Source organism: Apteryx mantelli, chromosome 7 (assembly GCF_036417845.1).
Source record: "Apteryx mantelli isolate bAptMan1 chromosome 7, bAptMan1.hap1, whole genome shotgun sequence".
Taxonomy (NCBI): domain Eukaryota; kingdom Metazoa; phylum Chordata; class Aves; order Apterygiformes; family Apterygidae; genus Apteryx; species Apteryx mantelli.
In genome coordinates, this window is record NC_089984.1 from 6,163,283 (window position 1) to 6,182,340 (window position 19,058).

The 19,058-nt window shown below is 55.6% G+C and overlaps 3 protein-coding genes and 1 long non-coding RNA gene across 5 annotated transcripts in view; 2 read left to right on the top strand and 2 right to left on the bottom strand.

The window, feature by feature from the left end:
* Positions 1 to 3,936: 3,936 nt before the first annotated feature.
* Positions 3,937 to 5,855, bottom strand: DDIT4 (DNA damage inducible transcript 4). The gene is made up of 2 exons (XM_067299491.1): positions 5,733 to 5,855; positions 3,937 to 5,298 (listed from the first exon to the last, which is right to left on the bottom strand). The coding sequence occupies exons 1-2, from the start codon at positions 5,827 to 5,829 to the stop codon at positions 4,808 to 4,810; spliced, it is 588 nt and encodes a 195-aa protein (XP_067155592.1). The 5' UTR covers positions 5,830 to 5,855; the 3' UTR covers positions 3,937 to 4,807.
* A 2,925-nt stretch (positions 5,856 to 8,780) lies between these two features.
* On the bottom strand, positions 8,781 to 18,288 carry ANAPC16 (anaphase promoting complex subunit 16). Its single transcript, XM_067299703.1, has 4 exons — positions 18,196 to 18,288; positions 15,506 to 15,663; positions 11,584 to 11,658; positions 8,781 to 9,635 (listed from the first exon to the last, which is right to left on the bottom strand). The coding sequence occupies exons 1-4, from the start codon at positions 18,249 to 18,251 to the stop codon at positions 9,520 to 9,522; spliced, it is 405 nt and encodes a 134-aa protein (XP_067155804.1). The 5' UTR covers positions 18,252 to 18,288; the 3' UTR covers positions 8,781 to 9,519.
* On the top strand, positions 11,666 to 15,492 carry LOC136992450 (uncharacterized). 2 transcript variants are annotated; one of them, XR_010884691.1, is made up of 4 exons: positions 11,666 to 13,128; positions 14,396 to 14,560; positions 15,222 to 15,298; positions 15,398 to 15,492. It is a non-coding gene; the product is annotated as an uncharacterized lncRNA (long non-coding RNA). The 2 variants fall into 2 exon arrangements; XR_010884692.1 differs by lacking the exon at positions 11,666 to 13,128 and having other exon boundaries at positions 14,125 to 14,560.
* Positions 18,023 to 19,058, top strand: part of ASCC1 (activating signal cointegrator 1 complex subunit 1) — a 38,803-nt gene continuing 37,767 nt past the window's right edge. Inside the window, exon 1 of the mRNA XM_067299702.1 lies at positions 18,023 to 18,103. The gene's annotated coding sequence lies outside the window, so the exon portion shown is untranslated. The remainder of the gene's footprint in view (positions 18,104 to 19,058) is intronic.

Below are 19,058 nucleotides of genomic sequence, written 5' to 3' on the forward strand. Positions count from 1 at the left end.
CAAATCGTCAGGGGAGCGTCCCCTTCTCAAGGGCAGTGGCTCTAGCCTGTGTTGGGCTCACTCTGTTCCACGTTTGCCTGGCGTGAAGGGTAGGGTGGAGGTTAATCTGGTGACAACACCGTGGGAGAAGTTGCAGCCCTTTTGGAGAACAGTTTGGGGTTTTGACAGCTTGGAGCGGCAGTTCGGAGTCCGCGAGAACTAGCCGAATGAAACCACGCGCCACCGCCACCCTTGGGAAGAGGACAGCAAGGCCGCGGCGGCGGCGGTGCCGGGGGCAGGAGCGCGCAGCGCGTTGAGCACGTCGCGCTTTGGTTCGCAGCGCGCCGTCGTGGGCCGCTAGCACCCGTTGCGTCACGAGCACTCGGACAAAGGTTTCCGCGTCGGGCGTTGGGCAACCGTTGTTCCTCTGCGGTCAGAGGGGGAAACGGTCCTCTGGAGAGGCCGCTGTCTGTCTCCGTCTCTCCCCGATTAAAAAGACGGTTAAGGCGACGGCTTTCTCCCTGGGGCGCATGCGCCTCGGCGGCGTGACTCTGCCGCCTTGGGTTCACGCTGCCGGTGCGTCCCACGAAGGTCTCCCTGCAGGAGAGGGGGGGCCTTCAGCGACACGCAGTGCTTCTGCCTTGGGCCGTGGCATCTGCCCAGCGCCCTTCCTCAAGGAAACAGCGGACGTTTTGTTGGAAACGGCCACGGAGATAAGGGCGAGATTGTTCCAAAGGCCGTTGGAAGGCGAAGGCTTGAAATTTGGCCGTCTTTGGCAATTTTTGTTTCCTTGAATGTGAGCACAATTAGTGATTTGTCCTTAGGGAAAACTTTGTTCCCAGCCCGGCTGTGTCCAAGAACAGTCCGGCGAGCACCGAGCCAGCGAGGCTGGCGGGGAGAGCGTGGAGCCGACGGGCCCGTGCAAATCCCGCGCGTCCCCCTGGGAGCGAGCGGTGCTCGGCGGCAGCGGTGGCAGGATCAGCTAATGCGGGGGAAGAGACCTGGGCTCCTTGCTTGCCTTCGAGCCCCGGAAACGTTCTGGGAGAAAACAGGGCAAACTATTTGTGGGGAAAAATACTCTCCGGGAGGGGAGAGGTGGCTCTGGCGTCGCCGTCCCCCGCACGCGATGCCACCTGCGCGCGCGGGAAACTCCGAGAGCCCAGCGCTGCGCGGAGCAAGGGGTCACACCGGCCCAAATCCGGGTCTTCCGGGGCATCACCCAAACCTCGCTTGTCCCCCCCAAAACCCCTGCCCGGGGCCAGGGAGCTGCGCGGAGCAGGGAAGTGCCCGGAGCCGACGCTGCCCGTGGTGGGGGGGGCCGTCCCTGGGGCACGGGAAAGCGCGACGACACGGCACTAAATTAGAAGGAACCGCAACGAGTCTCTTTTTGCATTTTGATGCCTGGTTGTTTTCCGGTTCAAAGCAGCGAACCTGGCCGCGGGGCCCGCGCAGCAGGCGCCCAGCGCGCAGAATTTACCCTGCTGCTGCTGCTGCTGCCGCCCCGCTTAACTTCTTCTGCCTGACTCCAGCTCGCACCGGCAGGAAAAGAGATTTTTTTTTTTTTTTTTTCAGCAGCAGCCGCCCCGAATCTAGGGCCCCGCGCTGGGCAAGCTGCGGTTTTCCCACCCCACGAGGGATGCAGCAAGGGTGCAGGGGCTTTGGGCCCGGGCAGCTCGTTTGCCGCCCGCCGGGCTCGTTTAGCAGGGCAGGCCGAGCTTTTAATTGCGGCAGCTGCATGGCCAGGTTGGGCTGGTGGAAAGGTGGCAGTGGAGGTGGCTGCGGTGTGAGCGGCTGCCCCGGCAGGTAAGGTTCCCCTGAAAGCTTTTTTTTGGGGGGGAAAACAGCTGAAATGGGAAGTGCAGGTGGCCGGTTTGGGGGGGGGGGCCGTGCCCGGGTGCAACCGAGTGCCTGGCATTGCCGGGCCGGTCACGCGCACCACGAGTAATCCCCCGATATCCCCGTGGGTGTGAAAATATCCCCCTGCGCCGCTCGTTTTCCCGGGAAAGGCTAAATAAAGCTGCCTCCGCAAAAGGCGTTCTGGCACCTTCCAGGCGAGCTGTGAAAATGTCCCGTCCCTGTTTTGCCTCCAGGGACCTTGTTTTTCCGTCCGTGTTTCCCCCCCCACCCCAGTTTCCCAATTTTAACCATGGAAAGGGCATTTTGCTATAAATAGGCTGGGCGTCCCGTGGGTGTTCGTCCGCTCACGTGGCTCCTGGTTCGGACGGGGGCATCATGGTGGGATGGGGGGGGTGCAGGAATGAGCTTGGGGGGGGGGGGGGGAGATGCACTGCTCCAACCCCCCTGGCAAAAGAAAAAAAAGAAATTAATAATAATAATAATAATACCTTATTAGTGCTGTTTTCCCCCCAGCTTGGTTTACCCCCAGCGATATCTTTTTTTTCCCTTCTAAAAATAGAGCCATGTTTTTGCAGCGGCCTCAGGGAACGCGGCCCTGGGAAGCGCGGGCGGCGGGGAGACGAAAACCGAGCGCAGCGAACCCATGGGTGCCTATAAAGAGCCGATTTAAAAAAAAAAAAAAGGGGGGGGGGACTTAAAACCTGAGTTTGCAGTGCTGCCGCAGCCTTGGATGGGTCTCGTCAAAAAAAAGGCGAGCGAGGGAGCGTCGCGTCGGCTACAGCTCCGCTGACACCGCTCACCACCCAGGCACTCGTGCGACCCTGTCCTGGCGGCCAAGCCCTGCGAAAGCGGGGTTTTCGGGGACTGCCCCAAACCTTGGGAAGGCACCCTGGTCCTGGGGGGGGGGTTTGGGGGGGGGGGGGAGACGCTCCTGCACGTGCGGTTTGGCTTTTGGAGGGCGAGCGGCCACCTCCCGCTTCACGGCCCTGGCTCCGCTTGCTGCTGTTGTTCCTCCCAGGTGGTGGTTCACAGGCGAGCAGTCGCCGTTCGGAGTTGTCCTGGTGGCCGGTTGTGTTCTGCGGAAATAATTTTTTTGCAAAAATGTCCTTTTCATCGAAAAGTCAGTGTCTGTCTGCGGGGGGGGGGAATTACAAACCAAAGCCAGAACAGAGCCACGTTCAGATGGAAATGTGTCTGCCCAGCTTTATCCTCTGCATCTTGCGCCTGGCTTTTAATTTGCCAGGCGACTTACTTAATTATACTTTAGTGAAAGCCTTTTTTTTTTTTTTTTTTGGTTGTGTTGTTATAATTGTAGGCTTATGTAATTGCTCCTTATTCGCCCGGATTGGAGGACAAAGCACCGGAGCGTGCTCCCAGGGAGCCTTCCCTGCGCCGGCCTGGGATGCAGGCGAGCTCCGTTTGGCCCAGCCAGTCTCCTTTTGGGGACTGGCCTCCCTCTCGTTTTTGTGGGGTTTTTTTTTTCTTTTCTTTTTTTTTTTTTTTTGGTAGCTAATCTGTTTTTTTGCACTGCCTTAGGGCTGGCAAAGGTAGCCCCTTGAACTGCCACCTTCTCCTTCCCTGCGGGTATGGTTGATATATATAAAATACGGAAGATACTTGGGTGCTTCCCCAAGGTTGGAGGGGATTTTAGCAGCGTGAGGTGGACTTTCACCTGCGGGACGCGTCCCCAGCACAGGCGCTGGCGAGACACTGAAAAACACCAGCCACTTCCTCGTATCCTCCCGCCGGGGACAGCCGTGCCGGGCCTGACTCAGCCCGGCCACCCCTGAGTCACCTCCCTGTGCCCTGCAATTAGAGGTGGCCAGAGGACCACACGGGCGCCTGCCGTTCCTGCTGCCTTCGTAAGGGCTGAGACGCAGGGTGCGAACACCGCCGCCGCTGCGCCAGGGAAAAAGACTTTCCGAGGACACCGGGCACATGGTGGCCAAGCTTAAAAAAAAAAGCTTGGAAGTTGCCTCCATGTGACAGCCCTGGAATAGGGGCTTCCGACAGCACATGTGTGGGGCAGGTGGGACTACAGCCCTGCTGGCCGAGGACCATCAGGGCATCATCGAGCCAAGACACAGAGACAGCAAGGCATCAATTAGAAAGGTTTTATTAGAAAAGTAAAAAAAAAAACAACAACAACCAACACAATTGCATAGGAAGTTTCGCACTTGAACATCAAGTGTACTAGTGTAAACTGTAATCAATGGGAGCGCAGGTCGCCCAGGGGGCCCCCGAGGGATCCTGCCCTCGGTCCCAGCGTCGCCGCACGCCCCCTCTCCTGCCAGGGCTGGGGGCGCCTCCCAGCAGTGTTGTAGTTTGTGATCGAAGACATGACAGGACTTCAGACCCCCGCCCCGGTAATCCCGGCTCCTGCCTTTCCCGGGAGTCTGAACATAGCTGCCCAGATGTCAGTAGTGGAGTTTTGTCTCGGATCCAGACTCGGTTTGATCGGACATTTAGCTTAGCCATCACTCACTCCCACGCACGCGCCCTCCCCCCAAACCCCATCGATTACAACCGTCGTTAACAAGAGGAAAAGGAGTCACCAGGCAAGGGCAGGGAGAGGGGCTGCCCCCAGCAGCCCGGCTGCCGGGGCAGGGAGCACAGACAGGCGCCGCAATCACACCATCCTACAATCATCAGCAGTGTAACGCTAGCACGGCCCGGCCCCCGCCGCTGCCGCCCTCCGGGGTCGCACCCGCCTGGCGGGGCGGCTCCGCGCGCGCACCGGGGACACCCCAGCGTGGGCGGCGCGGCGGGGACCTCCGCCTGCCCAAACTACTTCCACCTAGAGCCCTACTCCAGCCTAACCTAAACTATAGTGGCTGCCGAGAGCCGCCACACTAACAGCTCAGGGATTTTTTTCCATTTTTCTTTTTTTTTTTTCCCTCCTTCCTTGCTAGCTCCTCCAAAAGCACTTGGGTGAGCCGTTCCTCCAGGCGGGCACGCTGCGGCCGGCCCCCTAGCACTCCTCGATGAGCAGCTGCTCGGAGCTGTACAGCTTCTTCTTGATGACCCTGAAGCCCGTGCCCAGCTTCAGCGACTGGCTGAAGCCCGGCGTGAATGCAGGCCCTGAGGCAAAGAGTCCCTGGATCTTGGGCCAGAGGCGGGAGTCCAGCCGGAGCACGAGGGTGAGCTGGAAGGTGGGCACCACGGCGGGGTCCACGGCGATGTGCCCCACGTCGTGGCAGGCCTTGCCGTGCTCCACGCAGAGGTCGAGCAGGGCCCCGCGCAGCCCGCAGGGCTCGCTGCAGGCCAGGCGCAGCAGCTCCGTCCGCACCTGCGCCACGAGCTGCTCCGGCATGAGGAGCCGGGAGCACCGCTTGGGGCCCAGCGGGGCCTTGCCCAGCGTGGCCTGCACCACGTCCATCAGGTTGGCGCACAGCAGCTCATCCTCGGGGTCGTGCAGCAGGTCCAGGTCCGGCAGGGAGGCCTCATCAGCGTACTCAGGGTCTGCAGAGGAGCAGGGAGGCAGGTCAGCACCGGGCAGGGACAAGGAGGGGGGATGGGGTCCTGCTTCTAGCCTTTCCCAGGGGACGCTCAGGGCACGCTGACCCCCGGGGCTGGGGGCACCTGATGGTCACATAGGGCCTTTTGGCAGCCCCCACTGTGCTGCGGTAGGGCAACGCTGGGCAGTGGGGGGACCCCCACCCGCTGGTGGGGACCTCCTCATCCATGGGGGACCCTGGGGGGAACCCCACCATCCATGGGGGACCTCCTCCGGGACACACATCCCTCAGGAGGAGCCCACCATCCATGGGGGACCTCCTCCAGGAGGCGCATCCCTCAGGGGGACCCCACCATCCATGGGGAACCTCCTCTGGGACACACCCCTTAGGCAGACCCCATTGGGGACCTTCCCTGGGACCACCTCGGCCCCCGCTCACCTCCCTCCGAGCCGGAGGCGCTGCCCAGCGACTCGCAGTCCGAGGTCTCCAGGCGGCCCCGCTCGCCGCCCGCCAGCCGCTCCCAGAGCCCCGGCATGGCGCCTCGCCGAGCCCCGCGCAGTGGTGCCCCCGAGCCCCTCCGCCCCTCCCTTATATAGAGGCGGCGCGGGAGGCCACGCCCCCCTCTGCGGCGCCCGCCAATGGCAGTGCGGGGCACGTCCGCGGCGTCTCTCCTGCCCGGTGACAGCGGGAGGCCCCGCCCCCCCGCTCCCCCCCCGCCCCCCCCCCCCCGGCGCGGCCGCGCAAGCGGCGCCGCGGTTGCATCAGGGGGGCGCGGAGCGGCGGGGGGCAGCGGGACACGCACGCAGGCGCTCGGGAGCACCGGGGCAGAGCTTGGCACGCTGCTTTTAACAAAACCCGGCTCGCGGGTTGTCCCCCCCCCTTTCTTTTTTGCCTTTTTTTGCTTTATTTTTTTTTGCTTTTTTTGCTTTTTTGCTTTTTTTACCTTTTTGATTTTTTCTTTTTTATTTTTTTTTGCTATTTTTGCTTTTCTGCTTTTTGCTTTTTTTTTTTGCTTTTTTTGCTTTTTGGGGGGTCTTTTTGCTTTTTTTGCTTTTTTTTCGCTTTTCCCCCCCTTCCCCCCCCCCCCCAAGTCATTTGCACACACATCGGCTGGGTGCGGGGCCGGTTGCAAGGGCTGAAATAGGTGCGCTCGCAGGAGCAAAGAGGTGGCGTTAGGGTCAAAACCTTGGGGGGGGGGTGGAAAAAATGTCAAAGAAGCAAAAAAAGAGGTAGAGGATGGCAGGGAGCGCCGAAAACGCGCCCGGGTTAAACCCCGGTGATCCGAAGCCACATCGGGTGCGAACGCACCCCGCTCTTGGGCCTCACACGGAGGGGAGCAAACGGCCTCGGGGCCGCGACCCATTTGACACCAAACTTTGGTTTTCTATCCCCAAAACACAATAATGGGATAATTTCCACAGTCGCGCTCGGGTCTGGTTTTGGGGGGGACGGGACGTGGCCCGTTTTCCAGCTCCTTTGCCTTCCCGAGCTGGGGCAGCTGCTTTGGGAGGAGAAAGCACGGTTTCGGGCGCTGCGAGAGCCGTGCTGAGCTCAGCACTTTCGCAAGGCAGCGGCGAGGAGGAAGAGGAGGAGGAGGAGGAGGAGGAGGGGGGCTCGCTCCGGCACTGCTCGCGGCCTGGCTCTGCGTGCTGTGTCCCCCGCTGGGTCCATCCCGGGGCTTTCCCTGCCGCCTCCCTCCCTGGTGCAAAACCCAAAATCCCACGGCTTGACGCGAGCATGGAAGTTTTTCTTTCTTTCTTTTTTTTTTCCTTTTTATTTTTTTTATTGCCTTGGGGGCCGGGCCGCGGGGAGGAGGGAGGGGAGCTGGGCTCGCGCGCCGGTACATCGCGTCCTGCGGGCGCCCACAGGAAAAACAGCCCTGAAGGAGCCTCTTTGTTCGGGGATTTATTTATTTATTTTATTAATTTTTTATTTCTCCCCGGCCCGGGCGCAGCTCGCGGGCTCCCTGCCCCCTGCCCCGGCGCCTCGGGAATTCCCGCCGGCCGGGGAAGAGCCGCGCTGGGAGGCCGCCGGTGTCTCGCTTGCCGTCGCCCTCCCGTTTCTCGCCGCCCGACCCGCAGCGCTTCGGGTCAGGCGGCGGGGAGCAGCCAACAACGTGTTTTTCGCCATCGCGGGGCCGAACGCGGCGAACTCCTCGCTTCCTCCCGGCGAACACGGCGCGCACGTGTCTGTTTTGGAGCCGCGCACGCACGCAAACAAGCCATGTAGGGCAGGGAGCCGGGGCGGCTGCCAGCCCCGCGCGCCGCTCGGGAACAGCTCTGAAACCCTATTTGTTTTAACCCCCTTTTTTTTTTTGGTATCCAGTTACGCTGATTGCAGCACGTATGGTTGGCGGCAGTAGGTGCGCGGCTCCGTTTCTAACCCAGACGACGTTCTCCTGATACGTAGGTATTTTTGGCAGGTTTGGCCAAGGTACGTTTAGGTGGCTGCAGTAAGCAGGGTTAAAAATAGATGGTTTAAAACAAACAAGCTCAAAACTGAAATAGGCCTTTCTCTTCAAAATAACCCCGTCCCAAATTAAGTTTTAATATAGAAAGCCATCGCTTCCCGTTTAAATTGTTGATAGCCAAGGACCCAGTTACTGCTAAAGCCGTACCCAAGGTCCGGCTGGGCCAGCAGCAGGCATAAATCCAGCGCGGGGGATGAGATTATCCGAGCGGCGCAAGCAGGGAGGCAGCGCGGCATACGTAGCAGCCGACACGTAGCGTCAGGTGAAAACCATCTCTAAACGGTTTCAGGGTCATCTCAGCCCATCGCTTTGGATAATGCCAAGCTGACCCTGGTACTGGAACTAATTTATATACTGAAATCAACAGAAAACCTATTTGGATGCTTTTCCCCCTTAGTTTTAGTTAACGCAGATTGCTGGCTGCACAGCTAAAAGGAATGTGCAAGATTCAACTGAATCTCGGTTTCAGTCCAGATGTGGCAGGGCTGAAATTATGAATTAAAAAAAAAAAACTGGTAAATAAGGAACGAGTCAGTTGCCACTGTTTAAGATAATGAAAACGGAAAAATTAGGCATCTGGATTAATAAGTTGTACAATTGCTTAAATATAGTACAGAGCCTATCCCCCTGCTGGTTAGCAAAAATGTAGCATTAAGGCTATAATAAATGGAAAATTAACATGTTGAAATGGTTATGCCAGAAAATGGAAATCCAGTTCCCCTTAAGAACAGAGCTGAAGTGCAAAAGAAAAACAAGATGATGAAAACGGATGGATTTAAATAAGGGGTTTCTGCTTGTAGAGTTAAACCAGGATTAAGATCTGATTTAAATGAATCCACTCTGAGCATAAAGCAAGTGTGGTTTGGTTTCTTTTGGAGGATTTTTTTTAAATTGAATTTAAGTTTGCCATTGTAACAGCAGAGGTGCCTCTGAGCTTCATAGAACCCCACATTGCCTAATAAACGATTGTTCCTTTCTTCAGACCCCCTGCACCAAGCTTTGGAAAGATAAAATAATTCTGCCTTTGAAACCGTTTATTATCACAGAACAATCTAGTATATAATAAAGGGGAAAAGAGTGTCAGGGTATTAAAGTTACAGCATCTGCATTAAAGAGCAGGCTCCCACCAGTACTCTCAGTGCAGACAAAAGAGAAACAGCAGTGAAGATAAAACAGCTTCAGCAGCACAGGGAGATACCACCGGGGAAAGCGTCTCCGCTTGCCCCTTCCGAACTGACCAAGGACAGTTTTCCTCCTATTCATTTGCAAAAACAACGGCTAGGACTGAGGAGCGTTTTTGGCAGCGCTTCGTACTTCTGCCCTACAGAGGCAAAGACGCGCACGTCCCAGCCAACAGATCACCCGGCCCTGCAAACCTGCCCGCTCCTCTAGGAGGTCTCCCGAAAGGTCACGCTAAGTTACTGGCTTGCCTTTCCCCACCCCAACCCTTGCCCCAACTTTAAGTCTTCCCTTCCCTGCAAACGGTCGGCTAATTCTCCAACTTCTTTAAAACTGATCCTATCCTGCAAGTTACAGAAGCTGAGTCCTGCCAGATTGTTACGCTGCAGAAGACTCAAAAGATTTCTGTAATTTCAATTTACTGGCAGCTGTAAGGGGGATCCCCACTGTAAACTTAAAAGAAAAGCCCAGTCCCCTTGATGCAGCTGTGAGCATCCAGACAAATGGCCGCGCATTTGGAAATCAGGCCAGAGAGTGCCTTTCTTCTTCTCTCTGACAGCAGCGATCCAGACGTGTTCAGCCCGAGGAGGGAGTGAATCCCAGGAGCTGCTCTATTGGCTTGTACCTCCACTCATCTGCCTCCAGCTCTTCCACCAGACCGGCTAGTTTTTCCATCCGTGCAACTTGTTGATCTGCAAGAAGTTCAAAGGTAACCGTGGTTTGCAATGACATGGCAAGTAAACCTTTCAATTAGACTCAAATTCTCACCTTGTCAATGGGGAATAGAGAGTAGAATAAGCCCCACCAAACTAATCTGACTACGATACCCTGTGCAAATGGTGAGAAGTCCTCACCAGATCATGCGAGAAAGCAGGGGACAGGGACAGACTCTTCTGCCTTGTCCGATGCCGAATGCGTGTTTACCCATCCCTGCCCACGCCATGTAAATTCAAGCTGTAACAGGGGAACACAAGGCCGATTAGCATAAGGCAATGAAAACACAACGACGTTCATTTCTTTAGCATAAATATTTTCAGCCAGTTTTGTGCCTCAACACTTCTGGTGCAAAAGAGCAGACAAGTTTAGAGAACGCCTGGTCTGCACAGAGCCCACGGTAGAGCTGGGTGCAGCGTGAGGAACTCCTCGTTTCAATGTCCAACCTTTGAGAAGGACCTGGGTGATAGCAGTAGAAATGCGCTGCAATCAGACCATGCTGATGACACAGATGTCACGGAGGAGAGACGTGCTGCCTCCCTGGGGTTCCCCAAGACAACTTGTTGCTCTCGGCTTTATTTAAAACTGGTTATGCTTTTGGCACCAGGACCACATGTTTGATTAAACTGGCTGAGGTGGTGCAGAGATCAGTACAGCCCTTTTTCCTCTTGACTCCATCGAAGGCTTAATAGTTTAGCAAACTGCTGGGAAAATGGCCCAGCACTAGCTGACTTACCAGCAAAAGGCACAACATAAAATGCACATTATCTATGCTTACTGCAGCAGCAGAGGATGGGTGCTTTTAAGAAGAGGGAGTGTTCTCACACCATCTCCTGCAACTAGGTACTTCTGGGAAGGCTCAAACAAGCAAACAAACAAAAAAATGATGACCTTGAGCTTATTTTAAGCCTTCCCCCTTTCTTACAGGGTGGTAATCAGTGCTCCACAAACCAGTTTCCAAAGCTGCTGCTCATTAGGATGCCAGTCTGTGCCGCAGCCTCTGGTAGTTACAGCCGCAGCAGCACTGCAACTGTGGAAACAAGGGCTCTGAAGTTCAGCTTTGCTTTCCAGTTCAGAAATACAAGATCCTGGCTACAGTGTAATGAGGGCCTTGCAAGCTGTTGCACACCCTGAGACCTCCCATGGGGAACCTGCGGTGGTGAAGGACAGCAAAAATCTCGAGTTTAAGACAACACTTGGAAATGCCCGTTCTAGTTGACAAGGGGCGGAGACCAGAAAGGATGTGACCCTCAAACACATGCGGTTTTGCGCTGAGCTGCAGCTCTGCCCAGCATCTTGAGAAAAAAAGCTGCTGTGCAATCAAGCCCATCATTCAGTTATAGACACCTGGGCCACAGGCAGAGATCTGAGGAGGGAAGCAAAAGTCTGAACTGTATGTAAGGCTCTTTCTGGGGCAGGTACACGGTGGAGTCAGTCCTGTCACACCACGCCAGACACTTTTGTGCAGAGAGGTGGTGCTTCCATTTCCAAAACACCTTTGGAAGCCTTATTTGACCCTGCCGGTGTCATGAGGGCTCAGCAGAGAAACAAAGGTAAAATCAAGTGACTTGCCCAAGGCCAAAGAGACAGTCAGTGCTGGGCCGAGAGCAGAACGTGGGCGTTTCCTGCCCATAACCTCCTCTTCTGGCCTCACCTCTTGTGAAGGCAGCACAGCACCGAGCAATGGAAAAACAAGCTTAGAAAGGCACAGCCTGTTCCCGCCCCTCTGTGTGGGTTCCCTTTGCTTTGCATAGGGCTTGCAACAGGACTCGGGTGATAGTCTGACTTAGCGCTAATTCACAGACTTAAAAGGCCACTCTGCTTTTTTGTGGTTGGGGCCCTAGAACATGTCGGCCTTTTCTCTGTGCTCCCCTGCGTCTTCCCTGATCAACATGCACTTGCAGTATATAATGCTCGAGCGCTTACCGTGTTTCACTTGCTTTAATGTAGACGCAACCTGATAGCTGAAGACGGATTCACAGAGGAATCTTTCTGAGCCATCTGTAAACAGAAAAAGGGAGGTGGTTTAATCTGTCCTAAGAGTTTTATGATTTAGCAGTCTTAACTACGTGCTGTGGACCTTCTGTTCTTATGTCTGAGGTGCGGGTTTCCCCATCGGTCTAGTTCAGATACTTTCTCCCGTGCTGGGAACGTGCAGCCCTTCGGTCCCTAGGCCGTGGGGCCCTGCATCCGAGTCCCGGCCGGGGCTTTGGCTGGCTCCCAGCGCCGCAGACGGCTGCACTGCCTGGGAGCTGTCATTTCTGAGAACGGCTCTTCGGTAGGTAGGAAGTGATGGGTGCCACAGCACGCCGAGAGAAAGTCTGGTCCACCGGCCCACGCTTCCTTCCTGAAGAGCACTCATTTGAATAGTCTAGAGCAAGGGCAAAAGGGCTGAGGCAAGGGAAGTGATGCTCCTGCCCCGGGAAACCTCGTACCCGGGTCTTCTGCGGCTGGGAGCAGAGGAGAGCACGGGCGGGAGGTAACACTGCTCCCCAGGAAGTGCCAGCACGGAGAGCTGAGCGAAGGGACCCGCTCACGGACGAGAGGACAGCTGTGGCATCGCAGTTGGGCAAGGCCTGCAAGGACAGGACAGGACAGGACAGCCTGGCAAGGGCAGCCCTCCTCAGCCACACGCTGCGATGCCCCGGCAGCTCCGCTCACGTGAAGCGGCCCTAGCACGGAGACCGCACGAGCTTTGGGAGCGCCGCGGCTCCAGGCCCTGGCCACGGCCACCTGCGAGGCTCTGCTGGGTTTGCAGCAGCTGCTGCACCCGAGCATGTAGCTGCGTCAGTGACGCTTGCGGCCCGAGAGGACGTGCAAAAGGTGCTCTGCGAAAAAAGCTCAAAGTTCCCCCTTCGCTTCTAAAAATAACACTTAAAAAGCCAACGACTGAAGCTTGCACATAACAAGTGCCAGCAGCTTAACCCTTCCAGGCACAGAGGGCTTCGACATCTCCTCGCTGGAATCAAACTGCATTGGCTTTTGAAGAGAAAACAGAACCACTGCAGTTTCAACAAAGTTCCCCAAATTCTGCAGTGCAACCGCAGGGCCAGGAGCTGCACCAGCCCCGGAGCCTGCCCTGGCGGAGGGAGGGAAACCACCCCCGAACAGGGTGATTTTCCACGACCGGGGAAAATCCTCCCTGCGGCGAATGACTGCTTGGGAGGGGAGCTGTGCCCGCTCGTGCCCAGCCTGGCAGGAGGCTTTGCACAAACGCCCTGCTGCGGGTAGCCAAAATCCCTGTGTGTGGCTGCACCGGGGGGGGGAACAGTCTCTCTAGCTAATCTCCTAGCAGGGGCAGTGACAGTGACACATCCCGCGTGGTGGCCAGCGGCAAACGGTGCTAGAAAGACCCAGCTGGCACGGCAGGACGTGACCGCGGGCTGCCGGCAGAGCCGCGTGGAAGGCGATTCTCGCACGCTGGACGGACGCTGACCGTAGCCGAGTCACTCGAGCCTTCGCCTCTCTGGGGTACGTGAGTGATCATGCTCTGCCACCGCATTTTTTAAATTTGCTTGAATAATTTGTAGAGACTGGCACAGAGGTTTTGCTTGCAGTAAGGCTGCAAATCCACAAATACTAAGGCATACTCCCCTCTGTCAATCAATTTTAGTCCATTTTAAATAGAAGGTAAACTAAGCAGAAGCCAGCTAATATTACAACAATCTCTGATTCCCTCAGGACTCAGATATTTGTGTCCTTGTGATGCTTTATGATTCCCACACACTTAGACCATACCCTGCATAAGGAATTTCAAGTAATTTGTATCTTACAACCTAAATCAGTAATTGATCACACAACTATCTCAGAAATAGAGCAATCTGAAATACACACCTAATGGTGTGCCAAATACTAATGTGGTTTATGCTACTTTTTTTCTCCAAAACTCCCCAGGGGTTTATTAAAAAAAAAAGTGAGATAGTTAAAATATGAATTAAAAAAAAAAACCAACAGTCTGTTAGCAGGGGGTTTTTGAAGAGGAAACCAGTATGCAGCTAGCCCACTCTTAACTGCCTGAGGAAAGAATGGGTGTATCACCTTTATCTCGGAAATTAAAAAGCTAACCTAAAGCTTCCTGCGACAGGGAGGGAGTTAAACTGTTGCTGCCACCCAAGACAAGTGAACTGCCATTTTACTGGCAAGCAGGTCAGTCCGGAGCAAAATCAAATAAATGCTGTGAAGATGAGGAAGAGAAGCAATTTCAAAGACTACTGGTAGTAACAGATCCTGGCACTGGGTCTGGACAATAGGGAATAATCAGAGTTTCACCATGACCAGAATATCCTCTTGCAAACGACTGAAATACTACACTAATGCTGCACTGTGCTGTTTCCGAACCTAACGAATACTGCTTGAACGCTCTCGTTACCAGTGTGGGAGACAACTGCATTCCCTCTCCTCTGACACCCCATTCACCTTCAGCCAGGCCACCTAGCCTAAATGGTCCTCGTGAGGAACAGTTGCCTACTTGGTAACATGAAGTGCTTCATTATTTTAATTTGTTTTGAGGGCTCATTAAGTTCCGTGAACAAGTCTTTAGTCATAATTACTTCAATAGACTGGCATATGGACTCTAATGTATAATAAAAACCTTCATTGCAACAGCGTGATCAGTACGCAGCTGCCCTGTGCTGTGAGGTCATGTTCATATCTAATCTTTCTGGTCACACATATCTACTCTAACAGTTATTTCTGAGCTGCAGGGCCATGGTCAACTGATGCATGTCTCACTGCACAGCCGTGCACCGGCCCCGGCCGTCCGAATGAACTCTGGGCTTCAACAGCCAAACGCGTGGCCTGGTAACGCAGGAAGTTCAAGGCGAGCAGACAGACCCTGGCTTAACATGTCATCTGGACGGCCTTTCCTTCCTCCCTCACGCAGACCACGCGGATTCACACAGAGGTAACCTTGCTGAGATGGGAACGTGCAGCCTCAACGCGTTTGGGTCTCATCGTCCGAGCCCCGTCCTCCTTCGGGCAACCCTGACCACGCAGGTGACGTGGCCAGGGTACCCGAAGGCGAGACGCTGCGCTGGCTGGGGGTCCTGGCACTCTCCAGGTAACCCTACGAGTCAGCCGTGGGCAGAGGACAACCAGCTCTGGAGGGGAGCTTCTCTTAGGCATCAGCAAAGCTCAGTCTGAGTTTCTCCCTAGAGAAACGCCCCTGACAGGAGTGACCTCAAGAGGGGAACGTGCTCAGCCTGGAAAATTAAAAGAGAGGGCTAGTCCTCATTTGCTGCTGCGTTTGTGCCGCGGGGCCAGACAGCAAGAACTGCCTGCAAGCAAACTTGCCCTCAAGAGCCTTTATCTCTGAGAGAGCCCTTTGTGCCGCTCTCAGAGACCTTGGCAGCAAGGTCTAATTCGGGCTGAGGGCACAGCAAGCCTGTCAGTTCCTGGCTAGCAGAGATATAAGCTGTCTTCTGTATGAGCCCAGGCAAATTCAACCCCGGAACATGTTCTGCTAAGAAAAATACCCCTGTCTCAGCTAGCTTTACGGTAAATCCAGCCCGACATCAGAGGATTAGCTAACAATGAGCAATTAACAGTGACATGTTCCCTTTCAGGTAAAACATATCGCTTCCTCGTCTGAAGTGTTGCATGGATCTAAAAACCATGTGACTGCAAGAAAAGTCACTTCCTTGTGAGTAACCGGAGGGAGGGAGAGCTGGGGCTGCAAGTCAGGCCATGGGAAAAGTCACTCTGACCTACCCTAGCCCTACTGTTTCCTTCTTCCCTCCAGCTTTTGCCGGGTACAGTCTGAAATGGCACCAGGGTCCCAAGCCTGGCAATGCTCTCGGTGCAACAGGAAGAGCGGGGAAGGGGGCTAGAAGTCAGCCAGAGCAATCACCTTCCAGCATCTCTCCAGCTCCTTTGGGGTACGTGAAGAGGGCTTTTCGGGGTGGCGCCAGGTCCGAGACGCTAAACCCCGATCCCGTAACAGAGCTGCCGCTGACTCCGCCAGCTGAGGAGGATGAAGAAGAAGCTGCCATTTCACTCCGTCCTAGCCTGAAACAATGAAAAGGAAGGAAAGCGGAGTCAGGAAGTGCATCTTGGCAGTGAAGCTCCTTACTTCTGGGCCTGGGTGTCAAGTGGACTCATGCTTATCAGTACGAATGAGGTTACAGAGTCTCACCCCACATCCCTGTCTCAAATACATTGCGTGGGTGGTGACGTCCTCCAGAGCCCGGAGCAAGGGCCCAGGTGCAGGGAGGGCACCTCTGCCGAGCCCGGGGATCTGCACACATCCGCTCCAGCAGCTGAGCTGGAGCTTCCCAAAGCATTGCTCACAGAGGGACATTAAAGGAGAGGGCACGAAGCCAGACACCACGTACGTATTTCACAGCAGACAAAGACAGAGTTCAGAAGGGGCCAAAAAGAAAGGCTGCCCCCCCCCCCGCTCTGATACCCTGCAGCCTCAGGAGCGCCGGCAGTTGAAGGCTGCCCCACACGCTTGGGAGACACCGAGCTGGGAGCACTGCCGAGGCCTCCCTGGGCGCTGGGGTTGGGTGCAGTTAGCTGTCGCACCACGCGGTGGCACCCAGAAGCTGAAGGTAACCCATGCTCTGACCCTTGGACAAGGGGGCCTGGGAATTTAGCAGGATGATTGGAGTGCATAAAAATAACCTGGCACAGGTCACTGACCTGAATTCTCTGGCCTTCAGCTGCTTGGCTCTTTTCCCACTCCCTACAGACGCACACAGACTTTTTTTGCCTTGTTTCCAGGGGCATGAGCACGGAAAAAGTCCTGCTCCCTCATAAAACCTGGAAACCCGCAGGACTGCCAGTTCCAATGCCATTTCCTATACGAAGCAACACCCAGTCACATTTGCAGCAACTGATCTGTGTGTTGCTCCAGATGCACTTTTGCTTTTAGAATACTGCATTTGACCTAAAACAGCAACAGCTGAGCATCTATCTCCTAGTCTGGTCATATCTTGCTTATCCTTTTCTCAGCCTGATTTTAAGAGGTATTGTCTGTATCCTTTTGTCATGAGAGAGTGCTTAAAACCTGTCAAATACTTACCTGATAGTAAAAAAAGCTATCACTTGGCATTTACAAGTGAGTGTTTGCTACTCCTGCAAACCACTTACAAACACTTCCCACTTATCCTACCTATTTAACACATTACTGCAGACTCTTTAGGCTATGCAGACAGTGGCTTTGGATAGCACTCAAGGATTTAGTGGAGAAAATGTTTTTTAAAAGCTTGTCATAGTAAGCTCAGGGTTGTTTTGTTTACTGTGTATAGCACGAAACAGCACAGCAGCTCGCTGTGAGGCACGCAGGAGACAGGAGGTTTGCAGACTGTGTAGAAGTATGCATGGATAAAAGAAGCCTTTCCCAGGGCTTTGATACGTCCAGCGACACATTCCGCAGCAAAGCTGGTGTTTTGCTGAAAACGTATTTAAACCCTTCTGGGCAATGTACAGGATCCAAGGGGTTGGATGCGTGCTGTTTTTCACAGGGAGTGGTTGGCTGGGTGAGTGACACTGTTAAATGAAACCATCGTGTACTCCCTAGCAGGATCCTGGGTGTTTGCTCCAGGGTCGGATTAAGTATCCGAGTTATCCCTGTGGCATGTTTTCTTGGTGCCTGGAAGCAGCAAGCTTTTCCTTATATAAAGGACATATTTTGTGGTAGGTTTCCTTCCCTCTCCCCCCTCCCTTTTTTTGTCCTCTCAGGAGCCTAGCAGGAGAGCAGCTCTGGATAAAGATCACAGAGCGAAGATATAATCTGCCACAAACCAAAAGGATTAAAGCCTCAGAACTCTGCAAAACCCTTTCCAGTTGCTTAATCAGGGGAATCGGTTTCCGAGCAGGCCTGGCCGATGCCAAGAGGCCTGCAGAGGTGGTGCGAGAGACCAAGCGGCGGCAGCAGGCACTGCGCCAGGCGGAGGGGGGAAGCGCCCAGGACGCCTCGGATTTGGCCAGTGCCCCTCGGCAGGCCGAGCGAGGAGGGGGAAACCGCGCTCTGCTGGGCTGGTGTTAAAGAAGGAGACGGAGCCGCTGTGCATTGGGAAGGCGGAGGCAGGAGGAAGACAAAGGAGAGCAGGAAGAGAGGGGCAAAGCGGACGAGGGCCAGACGGGAAGAAGGCAGCGAGGGGAGGGAGGGCGGGCGGCTCTGGGGCCCTGCCTGCCCCCGCCGCCCCGGGACAGCGCCGCCTGCCAGGCCGGGCAGCGCGGCCCAGGCCTGGGGCACGGCGCCATCATCGCCGCCAACGGCCATGGGGGGTGGGGGGGGTGCTGTCGGCCCTGCGCATGCGCAGCAGCTCCTCTTGCCCACACTGCCGCTGGGGGGCAGCAGCCTCGGTGGCGCCAGTGCGCCTGCGCCGCCCTTGACGCCGCGCATGCGCCCTCGCCGCCCGGCGCCCCGGCTTCCTCTCTGCCCTCCCCCGTCTCTTCGCGCCATGGCCCCTCCCCGGCTTCCGTAGCGAGCTGCCTCCCGGTGAGTGGCGCTCCCGGCGCTAGCGTGTTCCCCCCCCGCTGCCGTTCTCGTTCCCGTTCTGCCCCGCGGCGCGGCGGCCCCACCAGCCTCACCTGGGCGCCCGGACCGCTTGGCGCAGGCGGCGCGCGTGATCGCGCTCGCGGTGCATGCTGGGGTGGGCGGGCGCCGCCGCGCGCGGCCCCTTCCCTTTCCTTCCCCCCCCTGCCCCGCCCCGCCCCCCCCGCGGGGCGCCCTGGGGGCGGCAACCGTCGGTAACGGCCGCGCGCGCCCCCGCTAACGGCCGCGGGACGGGACGGGGCGGGGCGGGGGGAGCCGGGCTGCCGCCACGGCGAGGGGGGTCTCGGTGCTCCCGCGGCTTTTCTCCTTCGTTCTCCGTCCCGGTGGGAACAACGACAATAAAAGCCGGCAACGAGGCGGCTTTTGTTCGCTTGTTCTGTGTTGCTCGGTGTCTGCGCGTGCTTCGCGTTTCAGGAGCTGGGGCTCTAGTTGAGAAGAAGGGCATTCTCTTTTGAAGGCAATGCCAGTATGCGTTTTAAATCCAGTTTAGGGTAAGCTCGGTTTTAAAGACAAATGCATCTTTTTTTTTACTCTGTGAATAAACTTTCTGGTGAAGGCACATTTTTGGTGGAGATTTTGTCTTCTAAAAAGTAGTCTTCGAAAAAATAAAAAATTATGTTTTAAAAACAGTAAGGCAACCTGAAATATCAAAAAAACCCCACAATTTCAGTGAACTCCAAGTATGCAGGAAATCATAAGTGTCCGTGACAGATGACAGTGTCAGTTCTTTGGATCATCCTATTGCTTTTACATCAGAAAATGTTCTCTTAGGTTGAACACCATGTCCCATATTTCTAGTGTTTAGTTAGCAATAACTGTCGGAAGCGTAGGCTAGGGTATGTCTCAAGCTTAACGTATCTTTTCACGGTGAACTTTCTCTTTTGTTGTTCCAGTGAAA